At 38.7% G+C, this 20788-nt stretch overlaps 2 protein-coding genes and 1 pseudogene across 2 annotated transcripts in view; 2 read left to right on the top strand and 1 right to left on the bottom strand.

Moving 5' to 3' along the window:
• Positions 1 to 1925, top strand: part of LOC104767150 (plant intracellular Ras-group-related LRR protein 6) — a 2916-nt gene extending 991 nt beyond the window's left edge. Inside the window, exons 2-3 of the mRNA XM_010491189.1 lie at positions 339 to 508; positions 596 to 1925. Of these exons, the coding sequence (XP_010489491.1) occupies positions 339 to 508; positions 596 to 1280 (855 nt within the window). The 3' untranslated portion in view covers positions 1281 to 1925. The remainder of the gene's footprint in view (positions 1 to 338; positions 509 to 595) is intronic.
• Positions 1884 to 2668, bottom strand: LOC104767151 (annotated as a pseudogene).
• LOC104767149 (transmembrane protein 230-like) lies at positions 19083 to 20656 on the top strand. Its single transcript, XM_010491187.1, has 2 exons — positions 19083 to 19435; positions 20237 to 20656. Exons 1-2 carry the CDS (start codon positions 19246 to 19248, stop codon positions 20356 to 20358), a joined length of 312 nt encoding a protein of 103 aa, XP_010489489.1. The 5' UTR covers positions 19083 to 19245; the 3' UTR covers positions 20359 to 20656.

The following is a 20788-nucleotide window of genomic DNA, read 5'->3' as shown; positions in this document are numbered from 1 at the left end:
GTTTTTTTTTTTTTTTTTTTGGTTTGGGTTCCTCGAAATTTTTGAAAATGGCCAATTATTTATGTTAATTTTCAAATATTGCTTGGTTATTCGATATAGTGGCCGGCTTAGTACTACTTGTAGTTCAGTCTTAATCTTTGTCCGATTCAAATGTCAGTCCCTATTAAATAGTAGTAAAATTTACAATGACTTCTCCGACAGAGACAATCCAAAATTATGATTTAAAAAAAAAAACATTGATAAGATGTATTTTAATGCTGGAAATAATGTAAAATATTTTGTTTTCAGATTCATATACAATTTTCCTAACGTTTGGTGCTATTTTGGATGTTACACAGACGATACCAGAATCACTAACAGCGAGACTACTCAACTTGATAGCATTAGATGTTCACTCGAATCAGATCAAAGCTCTGCCAAACTCCATTGGTTGTCTCTCTAAGCTCAAGACTCTCAATGTTTCCGGCAACTTTCTTGTTTCCCTCCCCAAATCTATCCAACATTGCAGGTTTTCCCCCATTACTTTCATAAAACTCTGGCATTACCCTCAACAAACCATATAATTCACCTTATATTATTGGTTTTCTGTTCTGAGGTCTTTGGACGAACTAAATGCAAACTTCAACAAACTCATCAGACTACCGGACTCCATTGGATTTGAACTCACCAATCTAAGGAAGCTCTCTGTCAACTCCAACAAGCTCATTAGCCTCCCAGTCTCCATTACTCACCTCACCTCTCTCCGTGTCCTCGACGCCCGTCTCAACTGCCTCATGATTCTACCGGACGATCTCGAGAATCTCATCAACCTCGAGATCCTCAATGTCAGCCAGAATTTCCAGTACCTCTCCGCTCTCCCATCTTCCATTGGCCTTTTAATGAACCTCATTGAGCTCGATGTTAGCTACAACAAGATCACTGCCTTGCCTGAGTCCATTGGCTGCATGAGACGGTTAAGGAAACTGAGTGTTGAAGGAAACCCGCTTGTGTCCCCACCCGTCGAGGTGATGGAGCAGAATTTGCAGGTGGTCAGAGAGTATCTGACACAGAAGATGAACGGTGGCTCACCAAAGAGTCCCGGCAAAAAGAAGTCGTGGGGATTAGGCAAATTGGTGAAGTATGGGACGTTCAATGGCGGATCAAGAAGCTGGAACAGAGAGGAGAGAGAAGGGTTCATCATGCCTGAGTACCGTTCCATTGACAGTCTTGCTTCGCCTAGGTATTCTGGAATGTTCTCTCCCCGTCGTCTGTTTTCTCCAAAAACCTACTTCAGCAGATAGGAGAGACAACAACCAAGAGTTTCCATATTCCTACAAGCTATGCACAACTGTAGTATCAAGGCCAAGCTTATTAGCATCATAAAATGTATAAAGAGTATCTCAATATGTTCCTCAGATTCTAGAATTCTTGTTTTTTTTTTCCAATTATTCATGCTTGCACCAGGTTCCTGTTTCTATACACCAAATTTTGTTTATGAATAAAGTGTCTTCTTTCAGAAAATCTATCCCCTTCTCTTCCTGATTCTTTAGACATATTAGCAAAAGATCCTGACAAAGAAAGCAATTCCAAAAAAGCAGAAATTTAAAGCTAACACACAGGGCGTCACATTATTTAGTTGGCTAGAACTCTCAGTTATATCCCATACTCGGACAATCACAGTCTAGTTAGATGAGCGAAACTATGTATTTCACATACCAAAGTATCAACACTTAATTCGTAGCCAAAGGAGAATATTTTCACTTTCCGACTCTTAATTCCTCTGCTATAGCTAATATATGCCTGTTTAAAGATTGAAACAAGACAAACAAATTCACTTAAAGATCCAAACTTTCCTATTTGCCACTATATTATTCCTACACAGAAATGCACAAAGATGCCAAAAGAACTCGATAGAACCGTTACTAAGACTTTGATTCAAATCCAAAGAGATACAGGACTGAGTTCGAACAAAGTCACAATGGACATACAAAACCTAGAAAACTCTTAAAAAAAACACAACTTTTTTCAAGTGAGATCACTCTTATGATTGCATCATTACACATTGCACTAATCTAAAAAACCTAATGAAGATAACCAGGAATCTTAATCCTGATAAATAGCATACTCATGACATAACCGATCACAATCGAGGAGACTCCAGCAACCGCATAAGAAGCTTTAACACTCTTCTTGGCTTTGTTCTTATCAAGAGCTAAATCAAGCATAACGATCCCAATCCCACCGAGAACGAACATGAACCCAGATGAGAGACCTTCAATAATGTACTGCCCGTTAACCCGACCCGACATAAACACCACGGGTCGTATAGTTCCAGTGATCGGATCCTGAGTCGATCCGATACCCGGAGGCTCGACGATGACGTCGTAGACGAAACCTGATACGACGAGGAAGTACGTGAGGAGGATCAGAGCGTATACAGTCATCGGAGAAGGAAGCGTGAAGGATGGGATCTTGAGACGGAGACGTGGTGGTCGGAGGAATGAGAACGGGAGGATTCGGAGAAGGTGGAATATAGGATCGATTGAGGATTGATCTGAACCGTCCGATACACCGGAGCCGGTTGCTAGGGTTTGTGAATCGGATCTTGGAGCCATTTTGTCGGATCCTCGGAAATAGCTCTTCGAGATCTGTGTACTTGGAACTATCAGGAAGAGTTTCAGAATTGGGCTTGTTTGGAAACAAGGATTAATCTAACCGTTGTGCGAATACGTCTGAGAATTCTCGCTTGATTCGATTTTTGCCACCGAAGATATTAAACGTGCAAAGAGACCCTTTTACTGATGTTTCTACTTTGGTTAGAGACTTTTTTAAGGGCGGACGCACCTTCGCATGCATACACCGGGGCAGCTGCCACGGTCAAATATTTTGAAATTAGTATGATCCTAATTTTATATGAGTTTTGAATTCTGCCCCTATTAAGTTGAATCCCTTGATGATCTCAAATAAACCATCTATCTACGTAGCTGGTGGCGTTTGCATAACATAAATATGCGTCAAAATTACATTTCATATACAGAAAAATTGGTCATAACTTTGTTTTGAAGACGATTTTGTGTGCTCACGAAAAAATGCATTTTGATTTATTCTTTGAGCTCGTGCATTTAGTATTCTTTTGTATGGACTTTCACGAATTTTATTGAAACAAAGTTATTCTTATTTTCCAAATTCTGAATTAGTATAATTTTATATGAGTTGAACTTTAAGGTTTGAACTTTTTATGTGCCAAAGAACAAACAAAAACAAAGTATTTTAACAAAGATTCCGTTCGTGTACTATTATCTGCTGAAAACATATTGCATGCTCGTCCCACACTAACAAAAGATCATGAGCCAAATATTTTGTTCCAAACAAAACGCTCAGAAAACGAAGACCAAAGTAGTGAGGTCTGAGGCTCAACTCGAAGTGTCTATGGCTGTGCAGAGACAAATCAACAGCAGCCAGATGACCATAAAAATGCATTACACGCTTCACAAACTGGAGTTAACCCGGTGTGGGTGGGAACCACTGGCTGGGAGAAACAAAAAAAAAAATAGCCATGCATGGCGACAAAACCTTTTTCAAACAAGACAATGTCAACTTCACTTTATGCCCAAAAAAAATTTGATCCCTAATCTTTAGCTTCGTTTGCTTGCCCTATCGACCGGGCCTATGTGTACAAACAGATCACAAATGGTACATAGGCAATTTAACTCCCAGAAGCCACTGCACTCGATCGCAATTCCACAAAATTTCTTTTTTGGTAGCCCTCTCAAAATATGCTTCATTTTGGTAAACTAAGATAAAGAAAACAAACGGTCCGGTTAAGCTTTTGAATGCCAACTCCCCTTGAATATTCAAAAAGCAATTGTTCAAGTCAAATTGATTAGTTTTTAATTTTTAATTATACAAAGTGTTGAGAATTGAGTTCTTGATTAAATCTGCAACAAAGAGAAATCAGTCAGTCGAAGGACAAAGAAGAAGAAGCAAAGCAGCAAAGCTCCCGTAAAGAAGAAAATGTTGTCGGAGAAGAGACGACGTGAAGAGAGGAGTCAAGGGAGGAGAAGAAAGTCAACAAACCATTTGGGTTTGTGTTTTGTGAATTGGGCCATCGGTGATGATAAGGCCCATATGAATAAGTGTTTAGTTAAGGTCCAACAAGAAGAGTTGTGATAACTAAAGTAAACCTAGTCATAGTTAGAGTATAAGTGAGTTGTTAAGAGTTGTTGAATGTGTAAGAGTGAATCAAGGAACTAGAGTTCCAATGAGTAAGTAGAGTGGCTACTAGTGTGGCTTGTGTAAGAGAGTAGAAGTATGGCCTAAGGTATGGGCATAAGTGTGTGTGTGGCAAGTGGAGAGAAACTACTATATGTATGTGTGCTTGTGTTGTAAGGAAGANAGACGACGTGAAGAGAGGAGTCAAGGGAGGAGAAGAAAGTCAACAAACCATTTGGGTTTGTGTTTTGTGAATTGGGCCATCGGTGATGATAAGGCCCATATGAATAAGTGTTTAGTTAAGGTCCAACAAGAAGAGTTGTGATAACTAAAGTAAACCTAGTCATAGTTAGAGTTTAAGTGAGTTGTTAAGAGTTGTTGAATGTGTAAGAGTGAATCAAGGAACTAGAGTTCCAATGAGTAAGTAGAGTGGCTACTAGTGTGGCTTGTGTAAGAGAGTAGAAGTATGGCCTAAGGTATGGGCATAAGTGTGTGTGTGGCAAAGTGGAGAGAAACAACTATATGTATGTGTGCTTGTGTTGTAAGGAAGATATCCTTGAGATCCGAAAATAAAATGTAATCTCTTTGTGTTGTCTCTCTAAGTTCTCTAACACTTTCTTGTTATTCAATGAACAAAACAGAGTGTTCAAAAACAGAGATAGAGAGATGAGAGAAACTGATCTTACAAGTGAGAGTAAGATCCTGAAATGTTAACACAAAGTGAACAATGGTTTTTGTTTTTGACGTCAAGATAGTGACAGTTAAAAAGTCTTTTTAATATTTGGATATTGTTTTAGTAGTTTTAATTATACAAAGTGAACAATGGTTTTTGTTGTCGTCACTCGAACGCAATTTTACTGTGACTTTCTTACTAGTAATATCTAGTCAAAATTTTTATTTCTTGATCACCTGCAAGTAAATGATTCAAACGCAAGTTCTTCGTTTGCATTTACCATTAATATTGATTAATTTACGATATTATGTATAATAATGTTGAATATATTTATTAACCGAACATTGTTTCGTACATTGTTAACGGGACATTGTTTCGAAGAATAGTAATGCTAATAATTAAAGGCCACGTGAGATTCAAGGAGATGAGATTAAACCCTGATAGGATCAAATACAATATTCTTCTAAATTGCTTTGGGGAAATATATTTGTTAAGATGCTTGCTAAAGGCTGCCAACCCCAACCGATCCTTGTGAGTTGTGAGTTGTGAGTTGTGACATACAAAATATGGCTTGACTCTATATATCGAGAAGAGTGGAAGCGAATCTCCCAATAACATTTTCGAAGATTTTACAAAACTTCGATCACTATACAATAAAGTTAAACACTGTTTTATAACGAGAAATACCCTAAAATGCATTAACACAAGTTTTATAAAATATTACACATTTCATAAATTTTCAAAAATAGCACTATTTAACATATTAAAATATTAAAATTTAATTTTTCTTAGGTTCGGATTATCAATTTCACATTTTGAGTATAGTTTTCAAGAATAGAGTTTAGTATTTTGAATTTAGAATTTAATTTTGAAAGATTAATTTTGAAATATATTTGGAAATTAGAGATATTGTGCTAGAATAAAAATCATGATGTGGATAGCCTAGAGAAGTAGGCGACTTCTCTCCCAGGCCCAGTTCCCAAGGTAACCAAAAGCAGTAACAACTTTTGAAAAAACCGGATCTCAACCACTAAACAGTCCTACAAACGGTAATACCCAACGGTCTGTCAACTCCTCTGTAGATTGACCGGTGGTTTACACAAGCTACGGTGCTGTTTCTTCCCTCCGGAGACGGCTCTGCTTCACCATTTACCGGCCAATGGCCTCCACAACCAAAAGCAAAGAACCTCAAAATGGCTAGTATGTTTTTCTCTACCTCATCCACCAACCAAATTATCCCCTGTTGAACCTTGATCTGCAGAAGCCAGTAACCCTTTAAACCTTGGTTAACCCTGTTGACAACGATAACTTGTTCCTCCCGCTGTCTCAACTATATACAACATGGAAAAGCGAATCTCGTACTACCTCAAAGGAAAAGTAATTGATATGGAAGCCCCACCACCCCCTCGCAGAAGAATCCGAGCTCCAGAATTAGATACCTCAGCACTTATCGAGGAAAACTCTCTTACCCTCATGGGACGCCTTACTAACCCCTCGGCACAAAGACTCTGGTCCCTCTTCCCCTTCCTTGTTAGCCGCTGGGACCTCAAAAGAAAAGTTGTTGGAGCTGACCTGGGACGAGGATATTGTCAGTTCAGATTTGATTTTGAAGAAGATATCCAAAAGGTATTGGCCAATAGACCTTACCACTATGATTATTGGATGGTCATCCTCCAACGCTGGGAACCAATAATCTCTGATACATTTCCCTCCGAGATTCTGTTCTGGATAGAAGTTCAGGGACTCCCCAAACACTACTGGCAACCAAAAATGCTCCAAACCATTGGAGAAGAACTAGGGTAACTGGAAACGATGGAGATAACGGATGTTTCTGCAAAGATAAGAGTAAAAGTTGATGGCCTCCAACCTATTATAAAGGAGACTATAGTAGAGTTCTCTGATGGTAAAGAAGTGCTTATTACCCTGGAATACAAAAATCTAAAGAACCACTGTCTCCACTGTGGTAAACTTACCCACGAGATAAGATCCTGCCCCGATCTACCCACAAAAGGAGATGAAGTACCTGTAACGGGAAAAACCCAGGTTTCAAACACCAGAGAAGTGTCCAGAAACTAGGTCTGGGCACTAATACCCGTTACTCGGCTCGTACCCGTCCCGAAAAAAAGGGTACCCGCAGCTTCAGGTCGAGTAAAGGGTATTATAATTATATTACTCGTGAGTAAGGGACGAGTATAGGGTATTAGTTTAGTTTTCAATACTCGTCCCGTTACTCGTCTTTTTACCCGTTTTGTTACCCGACCCGTAAATACCCTTTAATATTTTGTGTTATTATTATTTATTATTAATTTATAAATATATTATAGAGTTAAAGTTAAAGCCTATGTTCAACTTAGTCCAACTGAAATGATATATACGACGCCCAATTAAATTAATATTTTATTTTTATTTTTTAAGTTTGTAATTTTATAATTTTTGGACCTATATGTTGTATACATTTATGAATTTTTCCTTTTCGGATTTTGGAATATGAAATTATTATTGCGATTATTGACAATTTTTTTATCGGATATTCATTTTTCCGGGTAAAGGTAAAGGGTCGGGTATTTAAAGGGTCAACTATTTTTTTCCGGATACCCGTTTTTTCGGGTACCCGTTATTTACGGGTCAAGTACGAGTAATTTTTTTCTATTATCCGTTAGGGTTGGGTCGGGTAAAGGGTATAAGAAAATTCAAGGGTACCCGTCTCGTGTCCACCCTACCAGAAACTACTACACCCCTCAAGATAACTTCAGGGCTCCCACTTCCTCTGTGCAACTCGCTGAGCCCAGAAGGGACCACCTTGAAACTCCTAGAACAAAAAAAGAGAGGTTAGGACAAGAATCAAGCCAAAGATCATACACTTCGGGGGCTAAAAACTCAAATTTCCCTAGGAGTAGCCACATGAGACAATCACATTGTGCCCATCCTTACCATGGTAGAACGTCGTCCCGTGATATTTCCTCTCCCCATCGGTATCATAGAGAAAACTTACCTTCACAGCACACTAGAATGCAGTGGAGAGAGAAAGTACCTGCAATCCTATCCTACCATACCGAAGCCTCTGACTCCTCAAGGCCAAGACGTCCTCCACTAGAAAGATTGGAGACCAATCCCGATCCTCCAACTCCTCCACCCCCCTTCACTCCTGCTGCTGAGACAAATCACCAAGTGGAAAGGAACACACGTATACCCACTCCTGTAGATATCCCATCGAAAGAACAAGTTATGAGTGAACTAAGGGAAGTCACAGTCCAATACCTTGCAGTTACTGACCCCACTGAAAGTGCAGCAAGAAAACAGAGGGTTATTCAGGGAGAAGCAAAGGGCTTAACAGATAAGACTGCAGAGAACATAATCCAAAGTACTGTCTCAGCCTCCCATATAGACACGACCCAGAACTCACCTGTTGAGGAGAGATCCCGAGCCCAAAGAACAGATAACATCAACTCAAGTGTCCAGGCCTCGGAGGAAGCTGTAAGACCCACAAAGCGAGGAAGAGGACGACCTGCATTATCGAAATCTCAATCAAAAACATCATTAAAATTATTGGGAGCAAAAAGTCAGAAGAGAAACCTCACTAATGGGTCCCCAAAGAAATCTAGCCATACCAAGGGAAACACTCAAAAGGGAACACACCTTGCTGGACCAAGCCATCAAAACCTTACAAAAGAGAAAGCACTATCCTAAGCTAGACCATCAAAAACCAACCAACCAAAAGGAGTAATAATACCTGCGATGACGAGGAAGAAGGTGGATTTTCAAAATCCACCAAATCCTCTTCCTTAAAGATTATGAGCTGGAACTGTTGTGGGTTGGGGAATCCCACAACAGTTCGGCGACTCCGTGAGCTATCTTCGGATACCTCACCAGATATCTTATTCCTCATGGAGACAAAAAATGGTGATGATATGGTGATGAAGACCTTGGATTGGATGCCTTATGCACACCACCTGTTGGTTCCCCCACATAGCCCGGGAGGGGGAGGACTTGCATTATTCTGGAAACAACATGTGGAGATCACCATACTAGTCTTATGTAACAATTATATAGACACGAGCATTACAACAGAAGGAAAAACATTTTTCTCTACTTTTGTCTATGGTGAACTGGAAAGGACTAAGCGAAAACTTATCTGGGATCAGCTTACGACCATTGGACTAAATCGTGTAGAACCGTGGTTCCTGTCTGGAGACTTCAATGAAATCATAGATGCCTCAGAGAAACAAGGGGGTCCACCACGACAAGAAGGGTCTTTTGGAGACATTCGCACCTTTATGTCAACATGTGACTTGTATGACCTCCGACACTCTGGGAATTTCTCTCCAAGAGGGGCAAAAGGAATGATCACATAGTCTTCTGTAGGTTGGATAAAGCTATGTCGAATGGAGCATGGGCTGAAGCTTACCCGTCAAGTCGTAATGAATACCTGCGATTCGAAGGCTCTGATCACCGCCCCATAATCATAAATTTTGACCTCTCACAAAAAAAGAAACGGGGTGTATTTGGATATGATAGAAGATTGAAAGAAAACGAGGAGATTAAAAGCTTGATCCACAGGGCCTGGATGGCTGATGACCAAGAAGGACTAGAAGAGAAACTTACCAGATGTTGACGAGAAATCATCCTTTGGTCAAAAGAAAAGCATCAGAATAGCCAACAGAAAATCGAGTTATACAGAGCAAAGCTTGAGGAGGCCATGACCAGTCCCGAAGCAAATCCAGAACTGATCTCCAATCTGAATATGTGCCTCCTACGTGCATACAAAGCAGATTAGGAGTTCTGGAAGCAGCGTAGTAGGCAAATGTGGCTAGCTCTGGGAGATAAAAACTCCGGATATTTCCATGCTATTACTAGGGGTCGCAAAGCAATAAACAAATTCTCAGTGATAGAGGATGAGAATGGAAACTCGGTCTACAAAGAAGAACAGATAAGTAAGGTCATTACCGAGTATTTCTCAAAGCTGTTCTCGTCGTCTGAGGGGGACACGACTACCGCAATAAATGATTCCATTGAACCCTGCATCACGATAGAAATGAATCAGAAACTCATTGCCATACCATCCCCTAAGGAAATCAAATTTGCAAGCTTCTCAATCCATGCAGATAAAGCTCCTGGACCTGATGGATTCTCGGCAAGCTTCTTCCAGTCAAACTGGGAGACAGTAGGACCATACATCATCATAGAAGTTCAGAACTTCTTCTTATCAGGAAATCTGCCGAGAAATTCAAACCAAACTCACGTAAGAGTCATACCTAAAATCCAAAGGCCACAGAAGATGACAGATTATATACCAATAGCACTATGCTCCGTGTTCTACAAGATCATATCCAAAGTGCTGACAAAGCGTCTTCAGCCTACCTGCAAAACATCATTTCTTAGAATCAATCGGCATTTGTTCCAAAAAGAGCAATCACAGACAATGTACTAATTACTCATGAGGTTTTACACTACTTTAAGAACTCGGGAGCTAAGAAGCGATGCTACATGGCCGTCAAAACCGACATGAGTAAAGCGTACGACCGCAGAGAGTGGGATTTTATACAACTTGTGATGACAAAAATGGGTTTTCACCAAACTTGGATTAAATGGATAATGGAGTGTATCACTTCTGTGTCTTACACTTACCTCCTAGATGGATCTGTTCACGGAAAAGTCAACCCACAGAGAGGAATCCGCCAAGGTGACCCTCTCTCACCATATGTCTTCATACTCTACAGTGAGGTTCTATCAGGACTCTGTAAAAAAACACAAAGAGAAGATAAATTACAAGGAGTTCGAGTCTCGAAAGCCAGCCCTCGAGTCAACCACTTACTTTTCGCGGATGACACAATGTTCTTCTGCAGATCTGATCGTCAAAGTTGTGAGGAGCTAATGAGAATCCTGAAAGTATACGAGAATGCTTCAGGACAGATGATAAACAAGAATAAATCCGCTGTTACCTTCTCAAATAAAACAGGAGAAGGTACAAGGAACCTAGCTAAGCAGATTCTCGGAATTCAACAAGTCGGAGGTTTAGGTAAATAGCTTGAACTACCTGAATCCTTTGGAAGGAAGAAAAAAGACATGTTTAACGACATTATCAATAGAATCAAACAGCGTGCAATGAGCTGGTCCTCGAGGTTCCTCTCCACTGCTGGAAAATCCACCATGCTCAAGTCAGTGCTTTCTGCCATGCCAACTCACACAATGTCCTGCTTCAAGCTACCAGGATCTTTATGCAAGAGAATCCAATCGGCTCTGACTAGATTTTGGTGGGACTCCTCACCTGAGAAGAGAAAGATGTGTTGGATATCCTGGGCAAAAATGACAAAACCAAAGAAAGAAGGGGGTCTGTGCTTTAGAGAAGTTGCTACCTTTAATGATGCACTTCTAGCAAAGATCAGCTGGAAAATACTCACCAAACCATCCTGTTTACTAGCAAGAATCCTATTAGGGAAGTACTGCCATCACCAGTCTCTTCTGGATTGCACACCATCGGGTTCAGCCTCTCATGGATGGAAGGGTATCTGTATAGGAAGAGATCTCCTAAAAGCACAACTAAGAAGAGCTATAGGATCAGGGGCACGTTCCTTGGTGTGGAAAGACTCGTGGATTTCACTAAAAGAGGCAACGGTACCAATGGGACCAATCCCTGCAGAGTTGCAGGATACGAAAGTTGCGGAACTGTTACGGCCCCAATCAGATCAATGGGATGCTCAGAAGATTAGAGAAGTTATCCCCTCGTATGAGAAACAGATTCTTCTCCTAAAACCCAGCAGACTGGGTGCAGAGGATAGATACATTTGGCTACCAACTCCTTCTGGAGAATACTCTGCAAAATCTGGATACCAATCTGCCATGTCAAAATTTAGAACCAAAACAAGATCACAAAAATCATGAAGATTTCAAATGGGAAAAGGAGATTTGGAATGTTAAGTGTTTACCGAAGTTAAAGTTCTTCCTTTTGAAAGCAATGAGAAATGCTCTTCCCCTGGGGAAAATATTGAAAGAACGCGGCATCAATCTGGAGGCCGTATGCCCTTTTTGCGGAGAAGAGGAATCGACTGAGCATATGTTCTTCCATTGCAGTTTCGCCCAACAAGTGTGGGCTCAGACACCATTCAAGAGACAATTAGACTCAAGGACGATAACAAATCTAAGGATGGGGATCGAACTGTTAAGTAAATTCCACTTCTTACCTCCAACAGGGCTTGTCGATGGATCACTGGGTACCTAGATCATCTGGTACATCTGGAAACAGAGGAATAAACTCATTTTCGAAAAGACGACTTCCTCAGCCAGAGTTTCCCACGCTAGATAATGGAACGCAGCCCAAGTTGTAATACACAAAAGCACAATCAATCAAGCCGGAAAACCTCATAGGACGATCAGTGCGAACACGATCCAATGCTTCACCGATGCTGCTTGGAACGAAGCTTCTAAGGTGGCAGGGCTTGGATGGATCTTTAGAGACCCGTGTACCGGAACAGTAGCTTCTGGGCAAGCTTCAGTAGCCCACGTTGCCTCCCCTCTTATAGCCGAAGCACTAGCCATGAACCAAGCTATCCAATAGGCCTCAGATCTGGGATACCAGACTATTTCTATCACTTCAGATTCACAAACGCTAATCAAAGCAACCAACTCGGAGATCCATCACAAGGAGATCCATGGGATTCTACACGACATCCTAAACGTGGCACAGAGTTTTGAGAGAATCTGCTTCAAGTTCATCCCACGGGAAGACAATCGAAAGGCAGATGAACTTGCAAAAAACGCTTTAACTCCTGCTTCTCTCAATTTATCTACCTATAACCCTCTTATTATCTCATCCGCTTTAAATGTAGACATTGAACCAGTACCAACCATACCGGTTGAAACTTAATGAAAGCATTTGGTTTGACAAAAAAAAAGAGATATTGTGCTAGATTTGGAAAAAAAACTTATTTTGGTGCTATTTTTGAGAATCTTCCTTTTATAATTATCTTAAATTTGGAATAATTTGTAAAAAAAATATATGTTTATGGACAAAATCTAGATTTTATATACCAACTAGATAAGACCCCGCACGATGTGCGGGTATTGAAATTGTTGAAGAGAATAAATCTTAAACAGTGTTTTAAAAATATTTTAAAAACACTGTTTTAAGAATAAATCCTAAATCTTAAACAGTGTTTTAAAAATATAAAAAGAAATTTTATTTCTTGAAGTAAATATATAAATAATTTTAGTTAGAGAAAAAATCATATTTGTATTTACCTTCATACACTTAATTTTTTTTTTATATATTATAACAATTATTACAATAATCTAAAGCTAAATTATACCCTACCAAAATCATATTTGTATTTAACTTCATACACTTATTTATATTTTAATATTTTAATATATTATAACAATTATTACAATAATCTAAAGCTAAATTAGACCCCTACCAAAACTTTTGCCAAATACTCATCTTTAAAAATATTATTATTGTCAAATTTCAAAAACGTCTCAAAACTTATTACAAAATATTTTACATGCAAAGAATTCATTAAAGAAACATATAATATAGTAACCACATAGAATTTTACTGTATGTTTCACCATTAAAATATGCTCTTAAACCCTAAATTATTTTATTGTTAAAGCATGCTCTTTATCACCACCTATAAATTTTCTTTTAAACAAATTAAACAAATTTTATGTTTTTTGGTATAATTATAGTTCTTATAATTACTAAAATTGTATTATGACATAATTTCATTAACTATTAATTGTTTTTACTCCAAATATATTTTGGATGAACAACTGGTGAAAATTATTTACTTTATTACAATGATTTTATGACCAACCCAATTAAAATTAAGAAATTGAAAGAAAGTTAATATCACATAATTAAAATAAAAATTTGAATATTATAATCATGATGGTATATATAAAGCCTTAGATAATTCAAATATACAAAATAAAAGTTTTATAAACAATCCAAAACATTTATATATGTCATAATCATGTTAAGGATCAATGTCTTATTTACTCCTCAGAAGTATCGCATTGTACCAAAACTACTTGGAACTATGACCTCATCTCAAATATTCTCGAATCGTAAGTTCTCAACTTATTTCTATCCGAATCAGAAGTTCTCATATATTTCTCTATATACCTGGATTTAAACGGTTTACGAACCAAATTCGATAGAAAACCACATATATCAGGTTTGAAACCAATTTTAAAACGGTTTATCGTTCCAACTTCCCAAATTACAAAATCGCTACCAAATACATAACCACCGACTCATTTTTGAAACTTATAACGCTACTAACTGTAAAATTACTTTTGGAACCTCCATCAGTGTCTCCATTCTCTATTAATTTAGCGGGCTTTATATACTTTGATTCCATTTCATTGCATCTGATAGCTTCCATTGAAGAACCCGCACGAATAAAAGACCCAAAATAGATCAGCAAAATTATACTGGGGAAAAAATCAAAGATTAAAGATTTTGATATAAACATGTAAATTTTATGTAGATATAATGTTATTTTCTTAATTAGTTGTTCCTATTATGTTTCAAAAATAATGATTCTTTTGACATAACTTATGTTATTTTTTATAGATTTGTTATTCACTATTTTCTGATTAATAATAATATACATGCTTAATAATTTGTTATTCACGGTTTGGCTAAGGAATTCAATATAAAGTATGACTGTTTTGTATAAGTTTAATTATTGTAAAATTTTTAGGATAAATTCTTTTTTTTTTAAGATTAGGCCAAGGAATTCAATATAATGTAGACGATTCTTTTTTCTTTAAAATTACAAAATTGTATAATTTAATACAATTTTTAATTATTATTTTAATAATCTACAACATAATAAGATTTTGACACATGTTGCGATCTTATAACTTAGTAACTTTTGAAACCATATATAAAATTTAAAAAATATGGTAAAAATGTTGGCCTCGACAAAACGAAATTACAGTGAATTTTTTCTAATCTTTGTTGTCAATGTAAACTTTTTTTTTTAAAGGCATTCAATTTAAATTGCAGGAGAATACAAATTTTTACAGGGCCAGAGCCCAATCCGGAAGCCCGTTAAGAGAAAATGAAAAACAAAATGAAAAACCAAACCCATAGTTAGGAAGGAACCAGTAGTTGAACCCAAAGTTAGAATTGAACCAGGTTTACGGTTGGGAATTAACCACCTCAAACCAACTCAAACCAAACTCCATTATTGCACCTGAATCGTCCAAATGCATTCACGATGAAGAGTTGAGATCTCATGTAGATTAGGTCACATTTGTTGTTATCATCGTCGCTTCTTTTCCAGAGAACCAGAAGTGTAGAAGTGAGAGAGACAGTTCCGGTTGAGTGTCTCGCAAACTAGAAGCTTTGTTTCGGATGAGCATGTCTATTTGACGAAGGAGGAGATCAGCCGACTTGAAACTATTCTAGTGAAGCTGATGATTTCTTTCCGACCAGATTGTGTAGATCGTGGCTTGCCAAGCTAGTAGTGCAAGTTTCCTAGAGTCAGGTGAGCCCCAGAAGTGCAAAAGTCGTTGGATAGTCATGTTCCAGGATCGGGATGTGTGGAGGTTGCAGCGAGTAGCAATAGCAGACCAGATCGACCAGCTAAAAGAGTAGTAAAAAAGAAGATGGTCTCGAGTCTCTGGTTGGATCCCACAGAGTAAACACAGTGGATCAACTTGGAGACCCCAATTAAGTAACCGATCTCTAGTAGGTGATCTATTCAGTATGAACAGCCAAGTAAGAAATTTATGCTTTGGGATACCTCCAGAAAACCAAACAAGAGTATACCAAGGAACAGAGGGTTGTATCGCCTTTATCGCTGAGCAGATGGTGCCTGTAGTATGATGGTCCTTATGCGAGTCATCAATCCACCAAAGGTAAGTATTTGGATCCTCTGTCAACTGAATAGTAGAAAATTCTATGTGGAGATTGACTTGTGATTCCAACCTTGCAGGTGGAAGATTCCAAGCGCCATGTCTCCACAGTTCTGATAGGCGAGTTCCTCGACGAATACCAACTTGATAGATCCCATCTCCTTGAAGGTAAGTCGTCATTTTTCCCGACCTACTCCAGTGATCCGTCCAAAACAGACACGTTTCGCCATTTCCAGGTTTCAACTTAATCCAAGGGTAAACCATTTCTCTAATCTTCAGCAGCTTGTTAGTTAACCAAGAGTGTTTGTTGCTTGTTTTCCTTGTTCAGAAGCTGCTAAGATTACTCGAGAGGACTTCTCGCCTGAACCACGCTACCCAAACTGATCTGGATCGAAAGAAAATTAACTAGATGAGCTTTATCATACAAGCTATATTCCAAGCCTGTAAGTTGTGAATCCCTAGCCCCCTTCCTTCTTTTCTAACGTGACAGTCTCCCAAGCAACTCTGGCTGAAAGATGCCCCTCTGTTGTGCCCTTCCATAGAAACACACTCGGAAGAGAGTTTATAATTTTTACACATTTCTTTGGCAAGACAAAACCGGAGCACCAGAAGTTGGAGATCCCTGCTATGATCGAGTTTAGGAGTTGGAGCTTGCCTGCGAATGATAGTGTTCTAGTGGACCAATCATTGAACCAACCCTTGACCTTCTGAATCAATGGGGCACAGTCCAACAAGGTGAGCTTCTTTGTACACAGAGGTAGGCCTAAGTATCTTATAGGCAACTGTCCATGACTAATCCCAGATGAAGAAGTGATTTGGTCTATTTCAGGTTGAGATAATCCAGAGGTGAAAAAACTGGTCTTAGGAATACTAATGGCTAGACCCGACACATCTTCAAAGTCTTTGAGGACTTGTAAAACATTGTGCAGCGAGGAAGCTGTCCCATCTATGAAAATAAGCAGATCATCAGCAAAACAAAGGTGAGTTAGTTTCATCTCTCTAAATTTATTATGATATTTAATTCTTCCTTCTTCTGCTGCTTTGTCTAAACAAGCTGATAAACAATTCATGGCCAACACAAACAGGTATGGTGATAGGGGGTCCCCTTGACGCAGTCCTCTTCTTCCCTTGAAATATCCATGCACGTGACCGTTAAAACCAACTGAGAAAGAGGGAGTGCAAATGCAAGCTGTAAGCCATCGTAAGTAAATCTCCGGAACTTCAATACCTCTAAGGCAACTAAAAATAAATTCCCATATAACCGTATCAAATGCCTTAGCAATATCTACTTTGATGGTTATTCTTTTAGGTCCATTGGCCTTATGGTAGCCATTAACCAGTTCAGCAGCTAACAATGTATTTTCCACTAGCAATCGACCTTTAATGAATGGTGTCTGGTTTCTCTGAACTAGGTCTGAAAGAATTGGCTTTAACCTCGCAACCAGCAGCTTAGAAACCACCTTATATAGTGTGTTAAGACACGATATGGGTCGGAAATCAAATACAAGTGATGCTCCCGGGATTTTAGGAATCAGTGCAAGGATGGTTGCATTAATCGCTGAAGGGAGGAAGGAGGTGTGGAAGAACTTGAGAATACCGGACGTCACCTCTTCACCAAGAATTCCCCAAGAGGCTTTATAAAAAGCTGAGGTAAAGCCATCCGGCCCTAGAGCTTTATTTGCATTAAGCTTAAACATTATCCGCTTTATCTCTTCAGCTGTAGGAAGTTTTACCATAGATTGCTTCAGGTCTGAAGAGCATCTATAAGACAACGTACTCTGGTTCCAAGTGAGAGGCGTATTGACAGGCTGCATTACTGACGGTGCTAGGATTGATTTAAAGTGGGTTATCGCCATAGAACTCATCTCTAGTGGATCATTAATCACTATGCCAGAGAGAGAAGTGAAAGATCGGATTGCATTGAATGCATTTCTCATCTGCATGATTCTGTGAAAGTAAGTTGTGTTCAGATCACCCTCCTTTAGCCAATTTAATCTCGACTTTTGCCTGAAAAAACCCTCTTCTATTGTTCTGAGAAACGCCCACTTTGCGTGAATGTCCTTTCTTGTTGATAAATTTTAGGAGATGGAGTCGCCATTGCCTGAACCTACACAGTTTGAAGCAAAAGGTTAGTCTCACGCACTCTGTTTTGGATATCTGAAAAATTCTCTCTCGATAGTGTTTTTAACTCTCGTATAAGTGTTTTTTGTTTCGCACTCAAAGAGGACAAACAGGGCTCCAAGGAAGAAGAACTTCCAACCAGATTCCATGCATTCTCAATCGTAGGGTGGAATTTAGGATGCTTGGTTAGAAATTGAAAAACTTGAAGGGTTTTGTGCCTGCAATGGGGAGGGGAGCAAAAAGGTTTATGAGGCTGGGGGAGTGGTCATAGATTTCAGGGGCCAGAAATGATACAACACTATCAGGATACAAGGTAAGCCAGTGGTTGTTTATGAGAACTCTATCTAGCTTTTTGGCTATTGGGTTTGAAACGCTTTTATTGGTCCAGGTGAAGAGAGGGCCTTGAAAACGCAAGTTGAAAAGTTCAAGTTGCAAGAGACAATCCCGGAGCTCCAACATTCGAGAAGTAAAGTGGTTGATGCTAGGATTTGAATGCTCAGCTGGATGGATTATCTAATTAAAATATCCACATAGGGCTCAAGGGATGGTATCAAACATCAATCGCTGTTGAAGACTCAGAATTTCACACCAAAGGTCTGTTCTCTCATCACTTAGATTTGGAGCGTATACAGCTGTAAAATAAATGCGATGACCTCCTTGAATAGAAATCTCACAGGTGAAGAGGTGTTTGGACTGGTGAAGAACAGTTATTGCTACATGAGCTTTCCATATGAGGACAATACGACCATCCTCATCAGAGTTTTGGTTCGAGATGTAATTCCAGCTAGGAAAAGCTTGATTCATAACTCGGTTCAAATTTGGTTCTTTTATATGGATTTCTAATATAGCACCAAAAGTATGCTTATTAATAGCTAGCCAGGATGCAAAAGGCTGATGCTTATCCGTGTCATTCATACTTCAGATATTCCAACAAAAAGGTTTTATATACATAGGAACAGGTAAGAAGTTAGGAGCTTTGAAGATCCCCTCATTGACTAGGAAGAGAATCTCCAGTAACTACAAAAATAGGGTTGTCATATTTTCAAAAAAAAAAAAATAGGGTTGTCAATGTAAAATTTCCTATTATTCGGACGTTCTGCCGTTCTTCCGGTTTAGTAACAAAAATAAACGACACGTAGTTTTCATGTGAATAGCAAAAACGGCAAGACTTGGTTGCTTTGATTAATGAAACAATCTATAATAATATATCTCCGTCATGCTTCTTCTTCATTAACTCACTCATAAAGGAAGCCAAAAAAAAAAAGAGTTTGATTTCGTCGTCTTCAATCACAGCGTTCTTCTTCTCTCGCGAGCGTAAAGAAATATTAAAATCGACGTCGTTTTGGTTCTAATCGTATTCCGGCGAACTTGACTCGGAGGCTTGCTTATTCGATGGCATACGTCGACCATGCGTTCTCGATATCGGACGAAGACCTAATGATTGGGACTTCGTACACCGTCAGTAATCGACCACCGGTGAAAGAGATCTCACTCGCGGTGGCTCTTCTCGTCTTCGGAACCCTGGGAATTGTCTCTGGTTTCTTCATGGCTTATAACCGAGTTGGTGGTGATCGTGGTCACGGTACGGTTCCTTTGATTAACCAATTGTTACTAATTCTGCGCTTCACTGTGTTCTTGATTAGCTTAGATTGAGGAATTTAGTGGATGATTTGGTAGTCCTGCTTGTGTGTAGACTTGTTAGTTTCCTGAAGAAACCTCTAGTTTGGGGAGATTTAGGGATTAGCTAGAGAACGTTTTAGGAAACTGCTTAGTGTTGTTGGACTTGGTTTTGGTCTCTGTTTGTAAGGTTTTCTAGGGATCAATTAGTGAAACATGTGGATCTCTCTCTCTCTCTCTCTCTCTCTCTTGATCAAACAAATCACCAGAGGCATTAGATTTGGTTGCTCTCTCTGATAATTTCCAAATCACCAGAGTCAGATTTTTTGTGGAAATCGATAAAGTTTATTCCTTTGATCTCATCTTTGCAATATATACTGAAATTACTGATCTTCCCTGGTTGCCTGAAACTTCTTAATTGTTCATTTTACACATCTACTCACTGCTATGTTAAACAAAAGCATCTGCATCAGATTCTTAGTATAATAGAATAGGTTATTTTCTTTACCAGTGCTACAGGAGACAATCACTTGTTTCTTATTCTCATTGTCACTTCCACAACTAATCGTTTCTATGTAAATCATTGTCCTTGGGGTTCTTTCTCACTTCCATCTTTTTAAACAAAACACTGGAGAAGTAATCTACACCAAGTGGGGTTTAGAACGTAAAACAGGGCACAGCCTTTCAGTTTTGTATTTCGAGAAAACTATTCAAACTAATGATTACTGAAAACTCACTCACTCTTTTTGTTTTTGTGTTGAAACAGGGATTTTCTTCATTGTACTCGGATGTCTTCTGTTTATCCCGGGCTTTTACTATACACGGATTGCATATTACGCATACAAAGGATATAAAGGTTTCTCCTTCTCAAACATACCATCTGTTTAAGCCTTATGAATCGGCGTCTCTTCTCTCGTACACTCAATGTATAGCTTGTTTCCGAAGGAAAGTTTTTTTAAATCGCTTAAAACCACTGACTTGATTATTCTCTTTAGTGTGATTTTACATTACTTGAATGACCTATGTAATGTGTTTGCAAAAAAAAAAAAAAAAGAATGACCTATGTAATGTTTGATATGTATCTCTTTTTGGTTTCTCATTCTCTATGTTAGATCATGAGTCTTTGATAAACATCCTTGTAACGTATAGACTAAGCTAATCACAGGTGATGTAATTGGTGTGTTTACTTCAAAGTTCAAACCACAAGTTAACAACTTTCAAAAAAAAAAAAAAAAAAAAAAANAAAATGTAGAAGATGATCGATGATTTTTACTTAAAAACAAGTTTTGGCAAAAGTTGTGTTACTTTAAACATTGTA

The sequence above is a fragment of the Camelina sativa genome, chromosome 19, assembly GCF_000633955.1.
Source record: "Camelina sativa cultivar DH55 chromosome 19, Cs, whole genome shotgun sequence".
In the NCBI taxonomy this organism is placed as follows: domain Eukaryota; kingdom Viridiplantae; phylum Streptophyta; class Magnoliopsida; order Brassicales; family Brassicaceae; genus Camelina; species Camelina sativa.
This window is presented reverse-complemented; position numbering and strand designations above follow the sequence as displayed.

Coding starts and splice junctions, on each gene's coding strand:
- LOC104767149 (XM_010491187.1), top strand. CDS start 19,246: ATGGCATACGTCGACCATGCGTTCTCGATATCGGACGAAGACCTAATG. Junction 19,436..20,236: donor TGGTGGTGATCGTGGTCACG/GTACGGTTCCTT, acceptor GTGTTGAAACAG/GGATTTTCTTCATTGTACTC.